The sequence below is a fragment of the Anarrhichthys ocellatus genome, unplaced genomic scaffold (assembly GCF_004355925.1).
Source record: "Anarrhichthys ocellatus isolate YVR2014 unplaced genomic scaffold, GSC_Weel_1.0 scaffold1, whole genome shotgun sequence".
Taxonomy (NCBI): Eukaryota; Metazoa; Chordata; class Actinopteri; order Perciformes; family Anarhichadidae; genus Anarrhichthys; species Anarrhichthys ocellatus.
Genome location: NW_022280031.1, coordinates 11,245,471 through 11,268,923, shown reverse-complemented (window position 1 = coordinate 11,268,923; position 23,453 = coordinate 11,245,471). Strand labels below are relative to the sequence as shown.

At 41.9% G+C, this 23,453-nt stretch overlaps 3 protein-coding genes across 10 annotated transcripts in view; 2 read left to right on the top strand and 1 right to left on the bottom strand.

The window, feature by feature from the left end:
• Positions 1-11,428, top strand: part of cita (citron rho-interacting serine/threonine kinase a) — a 36,182-nt gene extending 24,754 nt beyond the window's left edge. For 3 of the 8 annotated variants that reach the window (XM_031846165.1, XM_031846156.1, XM_031846218.1), the window contains 19 exons: positions 67-228; positions 1,017-1,040; positions 1,527-1,664; positions 1,779-1,959; positions 2,051-2,142; positions 2,278-2,382; positions 2,603-2,772; positions 3,153-3,197; positions 5,147-5,227; positions 5,390-5,525; positions 5,668-5,807; positions 5,970-6,062; positions 6,203-6,311; positions 6,445-6,573; positions 6,746-6,826; positions 6,923-7,001; positions 7,277-7,459; positions 8,626-9,013; positions 9,447-11,428. In XM_031846165.1, the coding sequence (XP_031702025.1) occupies positions 67-228; positions 1,017-1,040; positions 1,527-1,664; positions 1,779-1,959; positions 2,051-2,142; positions 2,278-2,382; positions 2,603-2,772; positions 3,153-3,197; positions 5,147-5,227; positions 5,390-5,525; positions 5,668-5,807; positions 5,970-6,062; positions 6,203-6,311; positions 6,445-6,573; positions 6,746-6,826; positions 6,923-7,001; positions 7,277-7,459; positions 8,626-9,013; positions 9,447-9,470 (2,360 nt within the window). In that variant the 3' untranslated portion in view covers positions 9,471-11,428. The remainder of the gene's footprint in view (positions 1-66; positions 229-1,016; positions 1,041-1,526; positions 1,665-1,778; positions 1,960-2,050; positions 2,143-2,277; positions 2,383-2,602; positions 2,773-3,152; positions 3,198-5,146; positions 5,228-5,389; positions 5,526-5,667; positions 5,808-5,969; positions 6,063-6,202; positions 6,312-6,444; positions 6,574-6,745; positions 6,827-6,922; positions 7,002-7,276; positions 7,460-8,625; positions 9,014-9,446) is intronic. The other 5 variants (XM_031846191.1, XM_031846183.1, XM_031846209.1 and 2 more) reach the window with 3 other exon arrangements.
• Positions 11,429-14,106: 2,678 nt separating this feature from the next.
• Positions 14,107-16,017, top strand: LOC116382776 (myosin regulatory light chain 2, ventricular/cardiac muscle isoform). The gene is made up of 6 exons (XM_031846072.1): positions 14,107-14,157; positions 14,784-14,859; positions 15,074-15,178; positions 15,297-15,375; positions 15,604-15,652; positions 15,913-16,017. Exons 1-6 carry the CDS (start codon positions 14,122-14,124, stop codon positions 16,015-16,017), a joined length of 450 nt encoding a protein of 149 aa, XP_031701932.1. The 5' UTR covers positions 14,107-14,121.
• Positions 16,018-16,958: 941 nt separating this feature from the next.
• On the bottom strand, positions 16,959-20,614 carry LOC116384265 (coiled-coil domain-containing protein 63-like). Its single transcript, XM_031848772.1, has 9 exons — positions 20,504-20,614; positions 19,708-19,830; positions 18,879-19,060; positions 18,614-18,798; positions 18,321-18,499; positions 18,168-18,236; positions 17,834-17,996; positions 17,663-17,743; positions 16,959-17,032 (listed from the first exon to the last, which is right to left on the bottom strand). The coding sequence occupies exons 1-9, from the start codon at positions 20,612-20,614 to the stop codon at positions 16,959-16,961; spliced, it is 1,167 nt and encodes a 388-aa protein (XP_031704632.1).
• Between the last annotated feature and the right edge of the window lie 2,839 nt (positions 20,615-23,453).

The window sequence follows — 23,453 nt, the reverse complement described above, 5'->3', positions numbered from 1 at the left end:
AATGTCCAGCTTAATAGCTGCTACTGGTCTAATAGTAGGTTGTTTTATTTGTTTATGGGAACACAGCGGCTCATTTCAAAGCCCAGGAACACGTGGCTACTTCCACGCCGGCCCAGGCTCGACATCAAATCCTCATGTCGGCCATTGTCAAATCCCCAGAACATCAACCCAACCCCAGCAGCCTGCTCAACCCCTCCACCCGCTGCAAGGAGACCTCCACACCCGAAGGTTAGTCTCACATACTGAACTAATAAACAAGCACACAGGCAAACTTAATCAGCCTGAACTTGAACCTAGGATTAGCTGTTCTGAAGCTGTACAGTGCCCCCCATACGAGTGTGCACCCTTACGCTATCAGGTTCAGCCCAAATGGACTCTCTGTTCCCTTATTTTGTTTGTATGTGGTGTGTTTATGTGTGTGTGTCTTCTTTCTATGGCCTGTCTCACAAAGCAGGATTATGAAGTTGGATAATTTAGCTCAGTGCATGTTAAACCTGGAGCTCGCTCCAAACTAGAGACATGGACTGAACTAAAAAACTCTGTTTTGTTTTTGTTCACTGTGAATATATCCAGCTAACATTGTAACCCTGCTCGGGCCTGTCTCACAAAGTAAGAGTAGTGGATTAGCTGGGTAACATTGGTTTTAATCCAGGCTTTCTACCTTTGCTGCATACATCACAGCTGTGTAGCAGGTTCAGTGTATCATCTCAAAATGTGTAAACAGCCCATCTCCTAGAAAATAGAAAAACAATTCCATAAAAATCATCCTATGACAAAAATACTGCATTTAGACCACCTCCCAGACCAACTGAATCTCTAACAGCACCATACGTTATAACACCATGAGATGGACCACGATGTGTGTTTCATCAGACACGTGTTTCGACTACAGTAGCCTGGCCAAGTTGAACTTGCTTTGTGATTCAGGTTCCTTCCTGTCCATGTTCCTTCGCTTTCACATAGCTATTGTTAGACTGCTCTCTCCTTTCTGTCTCTTTCCTCTCCGCTCCTCACAGAAAAGAGGAGGGTCACCTTTGAAAGTAAGTTAGCAGTCACCACAGTTTGTCATTTCACATGCATGAGCTCATCTCCATGCATGTTATACTGCACATGCTACACACGTGCTCATATCATACTGTATCTGTCTTATTGTCCCGTTGTCAAGCTAACCAAAGCCTTTAATCTTAAAGGTCAAGTTTGACGTGATGTACTCCTCTTTTTTTTTTCAGCATCATTCCTGGAGTCTTGATTTAGATAGCATATGGTTAGATAGGTAGCTTTTCGCCCAGAAACATTTGTAATGCTTTGGTCATTGGCATGCATAATCTGATTTTGACTGGAACATGAATATACCTAATATCCTAAATTAGAAATAATTAATTCATTATTCAAATTACCACATGCTGCCTGGAGATGAAACTGAAACTCGTGATTTTAGCCTGTAACAGAAATATTCTGGTGCCATATTCTCTCTTTCAGTAACTCCTAGCCCCGCCCACTTCTTCTTCACTTTTTTTGCATTGCAGAGTTTGGTCGTCGCGTGAAAGAGAGAATGCATCACAACATCCCTCATCGCTTCACCGTGGGCCTCAACATGAGGGCTGCCAAGTGTGCTGTCTGCCTGGACACGGTGCACTTTGGACGACAGGCTGCCACTTGTCTCGGTTTGTACCCTGCACTGTAGCTGGTAATACTGAATGTGAAGATATCTCTTAACATTGCAATATAATCCCCCTCTTATGAGACTCTTCTCCCCCCCTCGCCTTGTTGTATTACAGAGTGTAACACCCTGTGTCACCCTAAGTGCTCACCGTGTCTCCCGGCCACCTGCGGTCTGCCTGCCGAGTATGCCACTCACTTCTCAGAGGCTCTGTGCCGAGAAAAGGCAAACTCTCCTGCACTGCAGGTCAAAGAGGCCAGTGGGCATGTCCGCTTGGAGGGCTGGATGAAGCAGCCACGGTAACATCCGACAGTACTGCCATACTGACAATGAACCATGTGTTTTTTTTGGCTTTGATAGTAAAGTGCATTTGTGTGTTTGCTCACACAGAAATGGCAAGCGTGGTCAGCAGGGCTGGGAGAGGAAATATGTGGTGCTTGATGGAACCAAAGTATCCATCTATGATACTGAGCCCAGAGAAGGTCAGTACATTTTAAACATGACAGTTTATCCATTCCCATAATGCGACAGTTTGTAATCATCTAAGGCTTTATATTACCATGTAGATCAATACAGCAGTATCAAATAATAATGTGTTTGTTTGTTCTTTCTGCTAGACTATATAAAGCTGGAGGAGGAGTTTGAGCTCTATCTGCCTGATGGAGAGGTGACCGTTCACGGAGCTGTTGGAGCCTCTGAGCTCATCAACACTGCCAAGTCAGGTACTGGATCAATACCACCTAGTCCCGCTGCACTGAGCCTATTTTTAGGATTTAAGTGTATCATCCTCTCCCCCAAATTTTAAATTAGATCCACATCATGCCCAATTTATACTTTGAATCTTAAAATGCACCAAAATGTTGACCGTTCTGCTCAGCTGTGAAATTAAGCTGTTTGCGAGATAGCCATTCAGTCCATCTTTCTGTGCGTGTGTGTGTGCAGACATACCGTATGTGTTGAAGCTGGAGTCACATCCCCACACCACCTGCTGGCCAGGCCAGTCCATCTACTTCATGGCTCCCAGCTTCCCTGACAAGCAGCGCTGGGTGGCTGTGCTGGAGTCTGTGGTGGCGGGTAGCCGTGGATCTAGAGACAAAGTGGATTCTGATGCTGTAAGTATTGTGTGTTTGTGTTCTTTCTGCTTGTGTCAGGCCTGTTTGAGTTCACAATTTCAGCTGCTTATAAAGACAGCCCAGTGTCTCCTTTTATACAAGACAAACCCACTTATTATGCTCAATTCATATAGTAACTTTATCCAAGGGTGGCTGTATTGTTGGGTGTGAAGACAATATATTGAATGCCTCCATTAAACATCAGCCAGTGCCTTCACTTCGTTTTCTCCCCCTCCCTCTTCTTTCTCTGTCTCTCTCTCTCTCTCTGCATGTTCTCAACATCCACGTCTTCTATTTGTGTGTCGTCATTGTCTTTGTTGATGTGATTATACTGTGCGTGTGTATCTCCATTCAACTCGGTTGTGTGGATCATATTATAGGCAGGTGTTTCTAAAAGACAGAAGAACCTTTCCCCTCTGGTTCAGGTACAGTAAGTAGCTGCACGAACGCTCGGGCTTCAGTCGACCGACCGACTGAGCATGCAGTAGCTGTACACATCTATGCATACAAACACTGATGCTGTGCAGCGCAGGAGTTACGAATATGTACTGAATACATGGAAGTAACTGGCCTGTGAAACACACACACTCATAAACCTACATAGTGCATGGATGTGAATAGGCACTGCTGTGACCTCTGGTCTGGTGTCATATGCTATGTCGTGCATGCTTCTGCAAAAGCCATGCACTGCTGTAGCCCCCTTCACTGAAACATGTACACACTGGTTCAGTCTGCAGGCTTCTGCTGTTGCTGATTGTGTGTGTATTGCTGTTTTAGGAGCACTTTCCCCATCCCTCTTTCATTCTGTGATGAAGGACTCTTGGTTATCTCTGAACTATATGTCAGCGTTTCCAAAAGGTGTTACCCCTGCCTTGTTTATTGTGTTATTTATTCAAATATACATTGCCAAAAGTATTTGAACACCCACCTGAACATGTGGTTACTGAACATGAGATTACAAAACCTACAAAGGACTATACATTTCCAAAATGGGCATTAATATGCTCCACACATTTTTGGATGTAGTGTTGATGTCAGAGCTCTGTGCAAACCAGTTAAGGAAGTAACTGGGAATTTCTTTATGTATCAAGCTTTATACACGAGGGCAGCCGCTATGCTTTAAAATGAGCATTTCCACACAAATGGCTGCTGTCCAATCAACATGACATGTAAAACGTGTATATATAGTATACAGCCGCTATCAGACAGAGTTACACACACTGTACAGTGTTGCGGTATAAGCAAGTATAATAAAAAACAGAATTAAGCACAGTGGGTTAGTAGCTACCTGCCCCTACAGACTGAGGATAAAAGCCTTTAAAACGACTGGGATGGGCCTTGATGCTACGCTATCGCTTACCTGATGCTAGCGGTAACAATAAGTGATGGCCTGGAAGTGCTATCTAAAAGGCCTTCTCCTAACTGTTGTTAGTTCAAATCACGTTGGTGTCTAAAATATCATAATATGGTAGCATTAATGTTTCCCTGTGGGGACCAAACCAAGAACAGCCTAAGAGTACACACAAGCATGTGGAAAATTAGTGTGTACTTTTGACCACCTAGTTTATTCATTAAGTCCAATTAGTCAATTTCACGCTGCAGCCCTCGTGACTCATCATTATTAGCTCTCTGGCATAAAACGGTCGTCTGTACTGTATAGCCTGAGGTAAAGAGCATTTAGAAAGCTTTGAACACTGTTGGTAATTACAAGAGGCACAGCCAGTGTTCAACAGTATGTTTTCATGAATTTAACTACTTTTCATAACTGCTATTGTTGCTATGAAGAGATTGTTTCTATGGCCGATCAGAAAACGGTTCTTATTGTGTCAGAAACTGTGAAGTACTAAAAGTTTACCACATATGGTTGGTCAATTCCTACTATTCTCTTGTATTGTTTACTTACTCTTTGATTAGATATTATTATTAATTAAATAAAAAAAAATATTTTTGAATTGTACATAATGTTGTATTTAGTCAAAGTTCTTTTTTACAGCTGTTACAACATTAAACACATGAAAAACATGTTAATTGGCAAAATAATGAAATCGTAACATTTTGGCATTGGAATTTAGGTTTTCTTTGTAGTAAATATCACACAATACTTCTCCCAAATTAAACGTTTCTTTGTTTGGTCTTTGGAGAAAAGATTAATTAATTGGTGCAAACATCCTCAGCTTACTTGTGAATTGAATTAACAGTGAAAGATGGATTCACTAAAACAAATACCATCCATCTCTGTGTTTAAGCTGGTGAAGGCTCTCTGCTGTCATTCTTGCTGGGTCATCTTTTCTTGCTCTAAAGCAACTGATTTGTTGAAGATTAACCTAACCTGAGCCCTCCCTCTGCTCCGTGCTTCTTCTTCTTGTCTTTATAGAAACTTCTTGGTAATTCTCTGCTGAAGCTGGAGGGTGATGACCGTTTGGACATCAACTGCACTCTGCCTCTCACTGACCAGGTACAAGGACAGAAACCTGCACCATCAGCAGGAACATAATTCAGTTGTCTATGTTTTTGCTATGTTTGCCGTTTAGTTGACACTCTCCGTGTCTGCTCCGCCGCTCTCTTTACGTCTCACTGCATTAAGCTCTCTTCTAATCTACCTCATCCTTTCCCCTAGATCGTGCTGGTGGGCTCTGAGGAGGGTTTGTACGCTCTTAACGTCATAAAGAACTCTTTGACCCACATCCCCGGCTTGACCTCCGTCTTCCAGATCCAGATTCTCAAGGAGCTCGATAAGCTGCTGATGATCACCGGTCAGTACATGATCTTAACATTATACTCAATTATAAGTCCGTAATTTCAGCTCTCTTGTACATCAGCTCATCCTTGCATGTAAATGCACAGTAACACATATGATCATGTGGTTGTACGTGGTGTGTTTGTTGTGTCATCCAGGAGAGGAGCGGGCCTTGTGTCTGGTGGAGATCAAGAAGGTGAAACAGTCCTTGTCGCAGTCCCATCTCCCGGCTCAGCCTGACCTCAACCCCTTCATCTTTGAGACAGTCAAGGGATGCCACCTCTTCTCCTCTGGAAAGGTGGGTTACGCTGCTGCCACTTAGAGCAGAGCAAAACTCCTCCTCGTTAGACTGTTATTTAGTTAGAGTTAATGAGCTGAACATCGGTAGCGAAGCAATGTGCTGTCTGATTGCAGATATTTACTGCCGTCCTGATTGCGGCGTTGTTCTCTCTCTTAACAGATTGATAATGGGACCTGTATCTGTGCTGCTATGCCCAATAAGATTACAATTCTGCGGCACAATGAGAGCCTGAACAAGTTCTGCATCAGAAAGGTGAGTGGGCTTTGAAGACGGAGAGGGAACTGATAATGTCACGGAGGAGAAGGCCGTGTTTTGTAGCAAAGTAGCTCGTTTTTGTGCTGTAGGCAGTGATGAGTTTGAAAAGGTGTTGAACAGTCTGTTTGTATTTGCAGGAGATTGAGACGTCGGAGCCCTGCAGCTGTATCCACTTCACTGGCTACAGCATCGTTATCGGCACCAACAAGTTCTATGAGATTGAGATGAAGCAGTATGTGCTGGAAGGTAGGTCACCAACCCGCTGTCATTTATTCACGGTGGGCATCAGCACACGAATCCTGAATTGATATTTAATAATGTCATAGAATAAGGTGTGAGGTTTCAACATTCTGACTGACATCATTTTTTTTCATTCCAGAATTTCTTGATAAAAACGACGTGACACTCGCTTCAGCTGTCTTCGCCGCGTCCTCCCACAGCTTCCCCATCTCCATCATCCAGGTCACCACGGCTCCACAGAAAGACGAATACCTGCTCTGTTTCCACGGTTAGTGTGTGTGTGTGTGTGTGTGTGTGTGTGTGTGTGTGTGTGTGTGTGTCTGTGTGTGTGTGTGTGTGTGTGTGTGTGTGCGCGCAGTACATTGTGGATGCAGTTGAGCATGTGCACACAAAAAAAATCAAGAGAGAGGAAATCTGCATTTATGGAATGTTTCTTGCAGAGTTTGGTGTGTTCGTGGACGCATACGGCCGCAGGAGTAGAAGTGAAGATATCAAATGGAGCCGTCTGCCTCTCTCGTTTGGTTCGTTGGAATCAGTTTGTTCCGTATTACTTTCAGAAATGTCTCTTTAATGGTCAATGTATGATATGATCTGAAGTGAATGTTTTGGTGTTTCAGCCTATAGAGAACCCTACCTGTTTGTGACCTACTTCAATTCTCTGGATGTTATTGAAATTCAGGGACATGCTGCTCTGGGGTAAGATTGCCTCCTGCTCCTGTGTCAGTACCACTCCATCAATTAGGGCTTACACTAATTAGTTTCCTCCCAGTCACATCATCATCATTTCGTGGGTCTTTACTGAGTGTCATTGCATATTGTAGTGGTTGAATTGTTAATTTCCCATTACTGCCAAAGGGCTCATTAAACACCTCGACAGGAATCATCCATTTCAGTCACTGCTGCTCTTCTTCTTTTTCTTTCTGTTTTTTTTTTTAAAGGATCCAGTGTCTGATGTTCTCCTCTCTTTCCAGGCCCCACTCATATGCACACCTGGACATCCCAAACCCGCGCTACCTTGGCCCGGCCATCTCCTCTGGGGCCATCTACCTGGCCTCCTCCTACCAGAATAAACTGCGGGTCATTTGCTGCAAAGGCAACCTGGTCCAAAGCCAAGAGGGTGTCGGTGACCTGCAGCGAAACGGCTCCGGCCGCAGGTGAGGACACTATTTATTCAACCAGCTTCAGGTCACCTTCACTGTCTGTTTATTGACCTTTTTACACAATTACACTAATCTCTGTTCTGGGCATTACTTTGGTTACTTTCCTCATCTCTCTACTTTCTTTTTACTGTCTTTAACGTCACCTCACATGTTGAGCTGTAACACCATTTAGATGCACTGAATATTGGAAACTCTTAAGTAGCGAAAGTTTCAAATATCTTGTCTCATTCGGAATCTTATGTTTTTGATTAGATAGTTTCTTACTCGCCTAAATCAAAACATTTTTGGTTTATTTTATTTTGGAAAAGCTCTTGTGCGATTTTATAACTTTTGCTTTTTTTGTTAATAAAAATCTGCTTTTATAGACTTGTTTTTATTTCTCAAAGTATAAAAACAAAAAAAAGTATAAATTTTAATCTAAAATATAAGATGTGTTTTATTTTTTTCATTATTAATTTCTCAGTTTAATTGAGTGTCACAATTAGAACACTCATAATATTCATTAATTTATTTTTTGGTGAGGTTTGGTTCTCCCTATAATGCAGAGACGCACTGTTCTCCTTTACTCCGTGTACACTGGTGTTGTTGAAGGACCAATGGGACTAGCTGGCACTGCTGGGCACAGGTTGGCATCCACAGGTGGTGATGGTTGATATTGTGGCCTTTATGTTTGATCTGCTTATAAAATGGGAGAGTAACACCTCCATTTTGCTCTTTACAGGAGGAAGGGTTCATTTTTTATCTGTAACAAATCCTGAAATAGGTCTTTTTAAATAGAAACTGCTTTTTAAAATGCCACCTGTCAACTGTAGAAAGGACATTGATGAATAAAGACTTCCGACTGAGACTTGTCTATTTCAATTTGAATCTCACTAACAACTGGGCCTTTATTATTCATAGTGCTGCTCTTTAGCTGTTGCTGTCGGTCTCTGACTCTATTCTCATTTAGGAAACTAAATTGTGTCGATGGGTTCAGTCTTTTCAAACCGTGAATAGCAAAGTGCTGCGGCTTGTAAAATGATTGTGAGTCCATCATCCTCATCGCATCTGTGGACTGACCCGACAGTGCCGAGCTACGCCCATGGCCCGAGACTCAAAATACCCTTTCCTTTGACTAATGCCCCCTTGCCCGTCTTTGTGCCTCGGTTCCTCCCTAACAGCCCTAACAAGCGTGGGCCTCCTTCGTACAATGAGCACATCTCTAAAAGACTGGCAGCCAATCCCCTCGTTCACTCGGATCCCAGCACGCCTCACCGCTACAGAGAGGCTCGCACCGAGTTTCGGCGGGACAAGTCCCCCAGCCGTCCACTGGAGAGGGAGAAGTCTCCTGGCAGGATGCTGGAGAGCCGGATCGGGGGGTCTCCAGGAAGGGCCATGGCCGACCCTCGGCTGGAGTGCTCCCCGGGCAGGGCCATGGCAGACCCTCGGATGGACCGCTCTCCTGGCCGGATGATGGACGTTCGTAGGGAACGGTCCCCCGGACGAATCGAAGAGCGCCAGAGGCTCCATACTGGTTCAGGCCGCACGCCCATAAACCCCGTTAACAAGGTTTGTCAATCATTTTTGTTTATTTTTTTTTTTTTTACTGTTTACTGTCTACTCCTCAGTTACTATATGCAGTTGATACACAACGGTTATTACTTAATAATAATGATGGTAGGAAAACTTGTTTTTAGCAATAATAGTGACGTGGTGACATGATAACTTTGGTGATCACCTGACTTTTTAATCCAGTGCCATCATCAGAAACCTCATCAGCCTCAGCTGTTTTTGATTGTGTTAATTAGCAGTTGTTAGCATGCTAACAACTGCTAATTAACACAATAACTTACTTAACATCAGGTTGTTAGTCAAGGACTCGTTTGTGTGGCTGTAGACTCTTGTCTTGTTATATTGTATGCTTTGGTTCAGATTTCTAAGTATTGAGGGGTATTCCATGCATGTATTAATCTGACTTCATGTTTTTGGTTTGATCCTACAGGTATGGGACCAATCATCTGTTTGAGAGACAACAGAGCCACACACCCAGCACGGACAGAGAACGGAGGGAACAGAGATCTACCAATTCATGATGAAACACTGCCACACATCAGTTTTGCCTGACATCTAAGCTGACAAACCCACAGAGGAAAACAACTGTAGCCATCACAACAGAGAGAGAGAACGAGACAAATAAATAGATGTTTTCTCAATGAACTGACCCGAGTCAATAAAGGTCAACAAAATGCCATATTTAACAACTTTTTGAGCAGGTTGTTCTTCCCGCTGCATTTGAAAATGCGCTCTGTACTCCAAGAAGAGATTAGTAATTCGATTTCTTCTTCAAAAATCCAATCTGAGTATCCGTTGTTCTCAACTTTAGAGCTGACTCGTGGGTTTTGGTAGTTGCTGTTCTCTACCTACTCCAGACAGTAGTGACCACAATAGATAAGCACAGCCGTAGCAACTTTATCTCACAAGTCAATGCCTAAATATTTACAAAGTGTCACCAGTGAAACTGGCAGAAGTTCACTCAAATTAGTATTAAAACAACTGGCTCCACTCTGTCCCCAGTAGCCACAGATCAGTCCTGTACATCTGGTAACATTTCTGGCTCCAGCCCCGCGCCGACATGTCAACACACAATCATTATCAGCTGAGTACAATAATCCTCCGCTAATCTCTCTTCAGTCGAGACTTTGTTTAGTTACAGTGACAGGAACGGGCTGGAGCACAAATATATTTCAATAAAGTTTAAGTAGCAGAATCCTCCCTGCCCTGTAGAACCACACACACACGCGACACGATTGTCTGCCATCGGATAAGTTGACACTAAAACTGCACTACCCACAATCCCCAGCAGGACTTTCTAATCCTTCAGAACACTATCTGACTGTAAATAGACGAGACATAATTTTATATATATTAAGATGGAATTTCAAGGCTGGATAAGCCATGTCTATTTTTGTTAAAAACAAAAAAGTGATTACGTGTCCTCTTGAATGTCCAATGAGTATTCTTTGAACATTTCCAAACATCCTTTATCAAGTGATTGTATCTGGATCCAACTCGTGTATGCACTTCCATCTGTCACAGGCAAAACCTCAGTGCTGAACTATATGACAGGAGGGGGGAAAAAATCATGTTCGAAGCTTATAAACATAGTACTTGAGCAGTTCTTTTTTTCTACAATGTCAATTATATTGTATATAACCCAAAATTGTCCACGGTGAAGATGAAAATATTTGTTTTTTCCTAATTCGTAAATGGCATGGATATGTATCTCTGAAATGAAACGGGAGTGTTGTCTTCTGCTTCTGCCACATTTGGGTTATAATTTTATTCCACGATTTAACAACAAAGCACGTGAAAAACATTTCCTTTCTTTACCTATATAATATAATTTCTTAATTTTCTCCTTTTCTTTTATGAAGGCACTCTTGGCAAGTTAAACCTTAAAAGACACTAAAATGCATCCAGATGTATTTTGGCTTTCATTGTTGAGCTGCTTGAGCTTGACTTACAATATTGTATTTCTATATATCATAATTGGATTATTGTGTTTTTCAGTATGAGATGCCACACTTTAACTTGCCCAGTGTGTCTGTTAACAGAACGGCGATCAATAGGAAGAACCTTCCTCAACTCTCTGGATCCTCTGCGGTTCTTTTTAGATGTAAAACACTTCCTGAATGTATTAAAGCCAAGAAAATAGAGCTGATTCATTGGTCAAAAATGTTCAACAAAAAGCACCCAATGCTACAGATTGCACAAGATTCCCACTGGTCTCTACAGGACTCTATACAAAAGGGGTTCCCATCCATATTTTATTTTTATATTATTTTTTAAATTGTATTTCTGTTGTCACATGGTCCTGAATCATGATGCTGTAATGCTGGATATGATGTTGATGTCTGCTAACAAATGTTTTATTAGCGTTCCCTGTAGAGATTTTGTCACAGAATATTAAATATTATAACCAGTCTTTCACTTCTACTTTGCCTCCTTTATGTTGTACTTGTGTGCCTATGAGCAAATGACAACCCACCATAGTTTAGCTATTATAAACTGCAGACACAGAACTCCTTACTAATTCGCTCTCTAATGTGAGGGAAGAGAAAACCCGATCATTCTTGAAGCCCTCTTCGCTCGTGCCTTCGGTGAGGCTGCCTGTGGGATGACTTATTTGTCCGTGTCCATTGTGTTAGAAGAGTTCAGTCTATTTATAGGCGTCTGATCCCGGCGCTCAGCCAACGCGACAATGGCCCGCCATTCCAGTCACGGTATAGCTGCAATCAGAAACTGAGAAGAGCTGAAGCGAGAAAACGTTTTCAACAATAGCATCTGCAGCCATAACTCTCCTAATTCTGACCCGCTTGTGCGCACCGTGCTGTGAGATGATACCATGGGGCATCTGCTGTCGCGTCATCACCAGCGTTTTATTTGACTGAGAGCAGCGAGGCTTTCAGCGCCTCTCTTTTTATAGATCACACACCCGCGGCCTCACCTCCTCACCCCCTCACCCTCCCCCCCCGGCCCTTTCTGCTCATTTTCACAGACTGTCGCTTTTCTTGACCTGGGAGCACACGAGTGACACTGGACGACGTGTTAACAATGCAAAGGCAAATTGTAAGAACGTGTTCAGTGTCAGCAGTGTCTCACGTGAGGATGTCGCACCTACTTGCTGTTGATAACGCTCAGCGTAGTTTCACGAGCTCTTTAAAGTTAACACCAGGGTGGTGTGCAAAGTCGATCGAAGACAGCCTTTGATGCGGCACGAATTGTACCCAGCATGCCCTTTGGCATTGTAACAATAGGGGTCCCCTGTCAATTGAAAGACAGAGACCCCTTCCATGTTTGTTAGATAAATGAGGTCTCATAAATAGTTTGTACTATGCATGTTGTGCCATACTGTACTATGAGGCATGTGAGAAATGTGACTAAGGTTGGGGGTAACGCAGTCCTGACGGGTCAATAAATTATACTTAAGGAGCTGGTGACTTCCACGCTCTCTCATCATGTCTTCTGTCAAATGCACAGAAGAAATGATTTGCACACATATCAGAATATCGAATCAAAAGTTAAGATTTCGTGGGTTAAAGTAAGTCAGTTCAAGCTCAAAGTTCCAGCCCTTAGATAAAGGCTTTCAAACAGCTGTTTTGTGTGTCAAAAATCTTTAACACTTTTAAATACAGTTATTTAAATATACCTTTATTTTGTCATCTTAACAGGTTTCATCTATTCAGGTAATGCTTTTCTATTTTCCTGCAGTATTTAGTCATTAATCCAAGGACCTTTTCAAGAGTAAAGGTTCCTGAACACATCTCTTGTTGCCGGGGCAAACCTGTAACACTTTATGATGTCTTAATTTGATAAAATGTTAAAAATAAAACAAACTTTGTTAATTAGATGTATAGTGTATTTCGCCTACATCAACACCAGTTACATTTCTTTAAGTTACATGTAATACATTAGGTTGGGGAAGACTGCATTTGATATCATTTTAAGACAGAACTGGATTTAATCCACCCTTTGAATGGTCATTGTTTAGATATATCCAATTTTCAGATAGTCTGATCAGATTTCTGAAATTTTTTAGTAGTTCAAAAGTCATACAACTGGTCAGCTGGTGGAAAACCCCATTTCTGCCGTATTGAGAACTATGGTCTTCTGTGACTTTAGCTGTGGTGGAAGTCTGGCTCAACCTGGGTGGCAATCGCACAATTTTTATATCATTTTCCACAAAGCAGTGTTGAAAACATCCCTTTTATCAAGGTAATGCCACGCCTTTCTAAAGTTTAAAACTGGTCTGTGGACAGAGGGCACTTTAAAGTAAATGCTTTAACCTTCTGCTCATGATATTCGATACCAGTTATTCCAACCTCTTTGTCCAATGTGTGCACGTGTGTTTCTTGCAAGCATGCGATACTGTATGCGCTGTATGAAGCATCATTTACCTGTCACTTCCTAAAGAGGACATAGTTTATAAATATCATCCAGTGGAGTTGAGGGTTGGGGGCTACAAAAGGGCACCCACCATCTTCCCATTGTTCACTGTTATTGTTGGTCTGACCTCCCAGCTGCTCAGCCATGGTAAGTCATTTTGTGTGGGACGCTGTTTGATGGCAAGGACAGATATCGAACATTATTTTTTTGGGGTTCAAGGGTGCTTAAATAATTTAACAGTGGACAGATGAGTGCAATCATTTAATATTCTCATCTGTATATTTATATGATTTGAAAATAGATATTTCACAATGTTTTTTGGGAGTAGCTTAATGAGATGAACACCAGGCTGATTTGAAAACTTATCATTGCAAATGTTTCTATTTTTTCTAACTTTTCACCAGACATTGAATGCGTTGCTACATGTACATTTAATGCATCCTAAATAGCACACCGCATATTTTTCAAGGACAAATAATTGCATAAAAGGCCATTGAAATAGGATAATATATCACGTTTATGCATGTGTGTTATTGCCCATAAGCTATTTTCCACCTCTTATAAACAAAATGTTCTGCATGCGAGCCATTTAATTGACGTTGTTGAACATGTAGCTTTACCTTAATGGCCTTATAGCGTCTGCCTCACCTCTTCTACTTTTTTTGTGCCAAAAGGCCCCCAAGAAAGCCAAGAAGAGGACAGCAGAGGGAGCCAACTCCAACGTGTTCTCCATGTTTGAGCAGGCTCAGATCCAGGAATTTAAAGAGGTGAAAGCTGCTCAATCAATGTTTTTTTCCCCCACTGATTTACATTTGACTGGGAACACCATGGGAAATGTGGAAATGGTGTATGAATATGCATGTTAGCTCACCATGTCGAGTATTATGATTGAAGTATTTCTGTCTTTAGAAAAAAATACACCACAAGCTTTCTATTTCTTCCTACCTCTACGTCCCCCCTCTGTCCTTTTCATTTCCATTGTTCATCAGTGTAGTATGCCCACCTGTCTATTCTTACTGTCCCTGGCTCTGCAGCAGTGAGGCCTGTGGTATGCCGGTCAGTGGCGCCCAGACATCCAGACTGTCATCAGTGATTAGGCTTCACATAAACTGCTGGGCATGCCCTGAATGCCAAGCTAAACCTTTTTTGGGGGGGGAGTGCGGGGGGGGGTCACACAAGTTATAAATACTTAACAGTGCTCATCTATGAAGACGGCACACAAGATATTCAAGGAAAGACCGAGAATCTAAAATCCATGTGTGACAGATTGAATTTTGTCTTTCTGTGAAGTGGGCTGGAAGCGTGTGACTGCAATCTGTTTGCAACTCTCACTTTTCAAGGCGGAGAGACTCATTTATGTGTTACTGTATCTTCTTCTGTGTGCTGACCTCAGGCCTTCACCATCATGGACCAGAACAGAGACGGCTTCATCGACAAGAATGATCTGAGGGACACTTTTGCTGCTCTAGGTATGTCAACCCCCCCTCCCATGTTCAGTCGTACAAGATGCTGCGAGTTGATTTGCTTTTATTGCAGATAAAAGACCACAGTCTGTGAGGAGTAATCGTGAACTACAATGCAAAACTAAGATCAACGACACTCGAGGTCCATGTTTCACTACATGCGCAGCAACTGAATCTGCTCGATCTGATTGTTTCGCATTTTGAATGTTTCATGCCACAGGACGTGTCAATGTGAAACAGGAGGAGATTGACGAGATGCTCAAAGAGGCTCCTGGTCCAATCAACTTCACCATCTTCCTCACCATGTTCGGCGAGAAGCTGAAAGGTAAGGACGTACAGTCTAATAATGAAAATGTATTAAAAAAAAATAAACATATAAGTAATGCGAGTATTAATTTGAGTATGTTTCGAGAACGGTATACTGACTTCTTCAATGTATCTAGGTGCTGATCCAGAGGACACCATCCTCAACGCGTTTAAAGTCTTTGACCCTGAGGGGAAAGGCGTGCTGAGGAAGGACTAGTAAGTGACTTATCACACTCCACTTCTCACACAAAGGCAATTTGCAATATGCAAATTCATTGCGAGGAGTGTTGTGTAAGCTTTTTCCCCACACAATTTATGACTGCGTCCGAGTCTTGGCGCAATCATTCATCCCAGGCCAACTAATTAATGACGAGCACATTTCCTCCTCGTGTGAAAACAGGCCTCGTCACCTCATAGTGTTTTTTCTCTTTTTTTTCTGTTCAGCTTGACACAGATGCTAACAACACAAGCGGACCGATTCTCCCCTGAAGAGGTACATTGTAGTCCTTTTACTTTAATTATCATTGTGTGTAAATGCTTTGTGTGTGTGGGTGACTCCAAAGTGCACAGAAGGACGAACGTCATCGTGACGATCGTCTACATCCATTTATTTTGTACAACCCCCCCCCCCCCACAAAAAAAAGCCTCAGTGAATCATCAAAACAAGTTTTCATGCATGCTGATTTATTGTTTTCGTGAATTGCTAAAGCTCTGAAAAAAACTGATGGTAATATCTGTTTTGTTGTTGGTTAGATGGTGCAGATGTTTGCTGCCTTCCCCCCAGATGTGACAGGGAACCTGGACTACAATAACCTGGTTCACATCATTACCCATGGAGAGGAAAAGGACCAGGAGTAAACTTTTCTGTCAACATCAAATATAAAGTCGGTTTGTTTGCCAGTACATGACATGAAACTGGCCCACTGCCCTTGAAGGAGATATGGACTGTGGTGTATTTATGCATCTTTGTCTCATGCATCTCTGTACAGTAGGATCAAGACAAAATGTTCTCTTCCAAGCCCCCAAAACTGGCAAGCGTCGACATAGTGAGCTCCCTTTCTGCTTTATCCCCAGTATGTTCCCACATTCACTCAAGACTAATTAAATTATTTTCCTTATCATTTTGTACACTCCACTCCACCTAGATATTGTCCTCGAAAGTATCCATTTTTTAGGCCTGTGCATGTTCGTCTAATAAAGGTTTTCAAAGACAGAAAGCCAGAGCTGTCTGATTTTTGACACATTTTATCAAGACGATGAGAGGAAAGAACTGTATAATCAGAACAGAGACTATGCAATAGAGGTCACATTCCTTTGAGTCATCGTATGGAGAGCACACATCCAAATGTTTGGCTACTGAAACAGAGGGCTTTAGTGAGACAAAGCCCTGATGTTATTTTAGTGCTGTGATGATGTGAGGAGGGTAATGCTATACTGTGGACAGGCACACAATAGGATGCCACCAAGCGATCCTAACCCGCCCTCAACTACCCCTCTTGCCAGACTTTGGCGGGGTGAAAATCCCTGGTTGTTGACAGCTGGAGGATCCATGGCAGGGGGGTATCCAGCTTGTCAACCTCAGACTAATTTATTGCCTGCTTTGGAGGACGGGAGATATGTATGAGATATGAGGGATAAGTGCTTGGATCAGCTCAGACATTTGAGCTCAAGTCATTTGAGCGTCCTGTTTTAACAGTCTCTATAGGAACAGACAGGTTTTACTGCAGGCAGAGTTGGCCATCGTTAACCTCCAGCAGCAACAGATATTGAAAAGCTCTGATAAACCTGTAAACTGTACATTACGTGTTCAGCAACAAACGGCAGACGGCCATAGTTAGCGCCACGCTGGTGAACTTAGTGGAGCATTTAGCAGCTAAAGAGCCAGATATTTCGCTTTAGAAGATAATCGAGACCAAAACAGCACTAAAAGGAGAGCTGATATTGGACTTCATCAGGTGGCCAGAAACATGGCTGCAAATGAATGCTAATGTTGCTCTGTATCTGCTGTGTTTGCTAACACATTATCCACAACTAGCGAACATGCTATGATGTGTATTCAGCTTGTTGCAGAGTTCCTCTATCCCCAAGTAATGCAGCTTTGATATTGATGCTGTCACACGTCAGATCATTTATTATTGATATAAAAACTCTGCTTCTAATTCTGAATGAAGAAATGATTGTTCTGTATGCTACACACAGTAAAGAACCAGGGTGTGATGCTGTGAGGAGTTGTTTATTGCCATCTGAAGTGTGTAAGAGGCTGTTGAACTGCAGTGAAGGGAGGAAGGATGTGACTGCACCGCTTTCTGTCTGATCAGGATAACTTGAGCGAGTGTGAAGAAGACTTGGAGCGTGCCGTTTCCCCGACTGCCTCCCCTTATGCAACAAATACAGTTTATGGTTGGACAGGTCTATATAAAAAAAAAGGTTATATACAGTATTACGATCAAGGAGAGCATACCACTTATCACACAGTTTAGGTGTGATAAATCAAGTTTCATACCTGGTAGCAAGTCAAAGTTAGCCAACGGCGTGTTCGGATGAGCCTGGATCAGCAGGTTACCAATAGTCTCCTCGAGGATACCTGAAGGAGAGTGAAGGTGACAACAGGTGTGTTGAAATGTGAAAAATGTACATTCAGGTCCAGGTTTAGGAGGTCAAGAAAGTCACCTACTGATAAAGTGTGCAACGTTGTCAGAATTGATGACGACAGCTTCTTGCGTTATCTCCTCGAAAAGGCCACTGATGGCAGTCATCAGCTGGTCCAGAGTCCTCTGAACCTCAGCGCACTGCTTCTGCAGGGACTCTGACAGACATCTATACGTCTCCAACTCAGACTACAGCACAGAGAGACAGGAGAGAGAGAGACAATGCATGCTAGATCTAGTTTTAAAGAACCGAGGGCATCTGATCTTTGTATAAGTTCTAAAAACATTTGATTCGGCATTAAGAGACATAACCACTGTACTGTTTTATGTGACCAGGTAGGTCAGACAGTAGAGACTCACCTCTAGATCTTTAATTTGGCTGTCCTCATCATGTACTCTGTTCTCTTCTTCCAGGGACAGGATATCACTCTGAGAGAGAAACATGTGCGTATAAATAAAACTTACTCTAGGTTAAACTATGTCTATGAGCATGTTAAGAGGATATGCACATGCCTTCAACTGCTCTGTTTTGTTCTTCAACATGCTCCTTTTGCAATGCAGCTCGTTGATGTATCTGAAATAAGCCATATTCTCCTGCTCATCCTGGGTAGTCATGAGGTCTATCTGACGCAGGTCTCTCTCTCCGCCGACCTCCACTAGCGCCCTGTGTGCCTCCACGTGCTGCTGCTTCTCTGTAACAATGAAATAAAGGATACAGACTAGATTATGTCTAAAATATGTGAAATTGTATCTGCTTTAGGGAAAGATGAAGACTGTTTAAGCCTTAATCAAGAGTAATAATATACTTCTCTTCTTTGAGTCTTCATCTTCTTCCAAAGGAAGGAATTCCTGGTGTTTCGTCTCGATGAAAGTCAGCAGTTTGGTATCTTGGGTGATGAGCCTCTCCAGCTCTCTCCTTCTCTCGAGAAACCGCGCTGTCTCCACCTTGATGCACTCCTTCGCTTTCAACATTTTGGTCTCGGCCATTGACCTGTAGCGCAACACAAACACACGTCTAGTTTCTTTTTGTCCTGCTGAAGTTTCCCACATGCACTCAAACACATGAATTACCTGTCGTTGAAAGCGAGGACGACCCTCTCCCCCAGTTTCTCTGTGATGTTTTTCTGTGCAGCCAACTGTCTGTCGAATTTCGCATCGATTTTGCACAAAATGCTTTTCTGCTGCAGCAGGACGGCAATGTCTTGGCGATACTCCATGTTGCTGCACATCAACTCATCAAACTTAACGGTGTACTACAGAAGACGAGGGAAGAAGTTACAGTTGAGGTTAAAATCTGGGACTTTTCATCAACTTGAGAATTTCAAATTTGTGTAAAAGTCAAGACTGTGGTGAGGGGTGTCAGTTTAAAAGTAGGGCTTGTAATAAAGGAACCGTTTGACTTTTTGGTGGGAATATGCTTATTCTCCTTACAAGAAGATTAATACCACTCTCATATTGGTCCGTTAAATATAAGGCTACCGCCAGCAATCTATTAGCTTAGCTTAGCACAAAGACTGGAAACATGTGGAAACAGCCCGCCTAGCTCAGTCTTTAGATAACAAACCTCCACCCACTAGCGCCTCTAAGGCTAACTAACATATTAATTGTGGTGTTACATGGAGTTGCTGGACTATTTCTTGGTGGGGTGCAGTGACCTCCTGGAGAAGTCATTACTCCCTGTGCTTTCAGTCTCTATGCTAAACTAAGCTGTCTCTTGGGTGTAGCTGAATATTTAAAGGCCATGATTGATGTGTGGTATCCATCGTCTTATCAATCTCTCGACAAGAAAGCAGATAAGTGTGTCTCCCAAAATTACTGGTTAATTGGGGGAGGACTTGAGTGAAGCTTACATTGTAGCATTGCTGTGTGTAAAAAGCAGTGTTTTTTTTAGGATCAGTACCTGTTTGAGTTGGTTTTCTAAGATGTGGATGCGCTTTATGTTGCGTCTGCCTTTCCCTTGGTGTTTCAGGATGCCACCTGGTGGTGTTAACTTCTCTTGGATCTTGCTCTCGAACACAGCTATCTGGAGCCACACAGGAAATAACACTCAATACATACAATGATCTCTGTAGCTTTACAGACAATGACACCTTTCCTTTTTTTGTTGGCTGTAGCACACTGGATTTGAAACGAAACACGGACTATGAATTTAATGTGCTGACTTTCAGCTTTAAGGGTGCTTGAACAGTGAAGACACTGCAACCCTGACAATACACAGTTTCCCACAGTATTTGAACAGTGCAGCTCTATAATGGGGCTATAACTTATCCTCTACAATTCCTACACTGTTTACCATGTGTGTAAATGTATTAAAAGTAAAGTTGAAAGTCAACTCCTTCATTGCCATTGTATAATTTCCAATCCAATGTGCTGTTAGCTAAATGAATGACAACATAGAATGATTTGGTTGAAACTTAAACCAGCTGACCATACTGTATCTGATTGAATAATACAATAGTATGTACCTTACAAAACATACTAGTACACTACATTCAACCTCTATTACTGGTACTCTACTACTGCACATACTAGTGCTACTACTACTTAGTACAACATATGCATATCATGTCATAATCGCAACAAAAACAGAGATAAAAATAATCTCATCTGCAACAGGAATAGAAATACACTAAGTTATAACAATTAGATAAAAGTGAAACACACATTAAAACAGAATAGATGTCCGTCTATTTTACCTCCTTATCCAGAGAGGCCACACGATCCTTCTGCTGGCTGATCAGCTTTTCATATCGATCATTTTCCTCCTTCGTGCTGTTGTATTGCTCCTTTAAAAGATCTGTTGCCATTTTTAAATCAAAAACCTTGACAAGATTTGAGGTAAAGTTAGTGACACACAGAAGTACCTTGGCAAATAATCACAGACAGTTTGGGCAGTAACAATGAAATGTTTTTCTGTAGGTTACAGCATTAATCGGTTTTGAACATAAACATTCTAAAATAATTTGTTTATGTTCAACGTTGAAGTCTCCAGACCATATGAGTAACAGAATAACAACAATATTATGTTTTAAAATTGTTAAGATCACGTTGGAACTGAAAGTAGAAATATAGCCACTTTATTAAAACATGCAAAAGTGGATATAGGTAGTTTGGCGCTCTGAAACTAAAACTGAATTGGAGCACCCCCTAGCTGCCACTGAGGAGAATTAAGATGAAATAAATCAAACGGGCCAACTGAATAAGCATCCATAATGATAGACAGGGCTGCAGTGGTCACATAGCAATATTAACATGATAGTTTCCACAGAAATCTTGTTGAGATGACGTAATACACATAAAAACCTCTGTAAAGCCTTGATAAGGTCCCTATAATCTCACTGCTGAGCACCATTGACTGTAAATCCCTGTAGGAATATTATAGGAATATTACACCAATCAATGATCAGGGGAAGCATTTTAGTGTGCTGAGGTTGCAATTAACTCGTTCTCACAGAGGTCTGTATTGAGATGTAACACAGCTCTTAAGTGGCATTAAGTCTATACCCACCACTGTGAAATAATGGATACATTTTCTGTGAGAGCTGTCGATTTGTGCTGAGTGCGTGTTCAGAGGGGGCCCGTAAACGGGTTAGGTGTCGGTTCTTTCCTCATTCTTTAAAGTGGGGTAGGTGTACTATATGGAGAGTATTGTTTTCAGTGTTGTTTTTACTTCAATTTATTTTTGTCTTAAAATGACAAAGACATTGGAAGAGGTCTTTAAAGCAAAAATACTTTGTCCCTTTCTATTTGAATTCACAGGCATTTAGGGCCAGTTAATGTCCTGACATCCTTTGAACAGACTGTCTTCACACTCACAGAGCATTGTATCCAGTATGTTGGTCATCTTTGACTGCCATTAGGTCAAACTCAGTTGGCCCATACAGCAACATATACATATGGGTTCAGAGGTTGAGTGACTTAATTTGAAGATATCTCAAATATTGCATAAATGGCTGTGAATGGTCTACGAAGTCAGTTTGTAGCATTTGTTTGTAAATAAACTGAGCTTAATAAACTCCAGCACTGAGCTTCAAACATCCAAGGACTCAATTTTCTGGAAGTTCAGCATCTCTGTAGCTGTGCACACGGTGAGTTATTGTGGAATTACACACTTGATAACCGTGATTTAAAAAAACATGTGTTAAGATTGAAATGATTGTGTTAATTTTAGAGCAGTAATTGTATTAATATTATCAGCCTCCTGTTTATGTTCGTCTAGGCCTTTTGCCGTCCTTCACTTCTTTCAACAAGCAACTTTAAACTTAAAGGATATTGGTTAAGTAAGAGTCTTTATACGGAGAATGGGTCGAAATTAAAAACAATGCATTTTTTTAATGAGGTGAAACCAATAATGTGATATTCATCACAGTGGTTACTGAAGGGCTGAAAAGAGGCAATTAGCTCTTTTCTATTCTATTATAATTGCATCTTGTCTGTTTGGTTAAGTGTTTTGTCATGTGTGTGATATCTTAACAGATTTGAGTAAAATTGGCCAACATTATGCTCATTACTCCTGAACTGACAAAGTAAAACAAAATTAATTTTCCCCCTTGATTCCTTAATTTAATCTTTTAGTTTACACCATTACGAATTTTTTTATTTGCTCTTTCTAAAGTAAATATAGTCAAATCTTATAGATGCATGAACTATTTGAATGCAGCATTTTTGATTGACATTGAAGTTGTGGCAACTTTTGAACGTGCCGTTGCAAGCAAATTTGTAAGACAGGTGCAACTCCTGGTAATGCTGCAAAATGTTGATGGCATTTCACCTACAGACTGCACTATGGCAACAGAATACATTCAACTTTCTTAACTTCTTGGGCAAAGATAGTTGATTGATGAAAAATAACTGCATACACATTAAAGTATTTTTCATTTTGCTATATTTATCATTTTTCTTTTCTGCAACGTCAACCTCATCTGGGTCTCTTCTCTGGCTCACTCCCAGACTGCACATACTCCATTGTCTCCCTGCTCCAGTAGCGCCTCCTCCATCCCGGGATGAAGAGCCTGACAAACCTTTTCCACAACGAAGGTCTGTGGGGTTCACTCACAAAGTTCTGCTCCTCCCAGATGCTAGAGCTATCATGGCTCTGCCGCCCATCCTCGACATTTTCAAGCAGGACATCCAACTTCTGCAGCTCAGCGGAGCTCTGAACTGCTTCCGCCTGAGATTCCTTGTCATCTGTTTGAGGGATTTCATTCTGCAAGTCTTTGTCGGCAAATTCTGTAGCCGTAGATATTTCAGAGCCACTGCTGGTGACCCGAGCCTCTGTCTCTTCAGACATGTTGTCATTTCTTAAGCGAAGGGCCTTCTGGATGAGGAACTTGTTTGTCTGGTGGAAGGACTCCAAATCTCCAGGGATGGTGCTTTGCTCCTGGGATATCTCCCCTTTTGCTGTTTCGGGGACACTGGTGGTGTCCAGTGTGTCCAGGGCCATCAGGTCTTTCCTCCTCCTGATGGAGTCCTCGATGGTTTTGAGAAGAGATTCAAAATCTGTAGTTTTCTCCATTTTCTAATTGTTATCGAGAAGGTTTTGTAACAAACACTGCCGGTTGCTGGAGTTATTCTGTGTTTGGATAGGAAGGCTGTTCTATACTGTTGTTCTAGAACAGAACAGTCTGAATAAGGAGTGTGCGTATG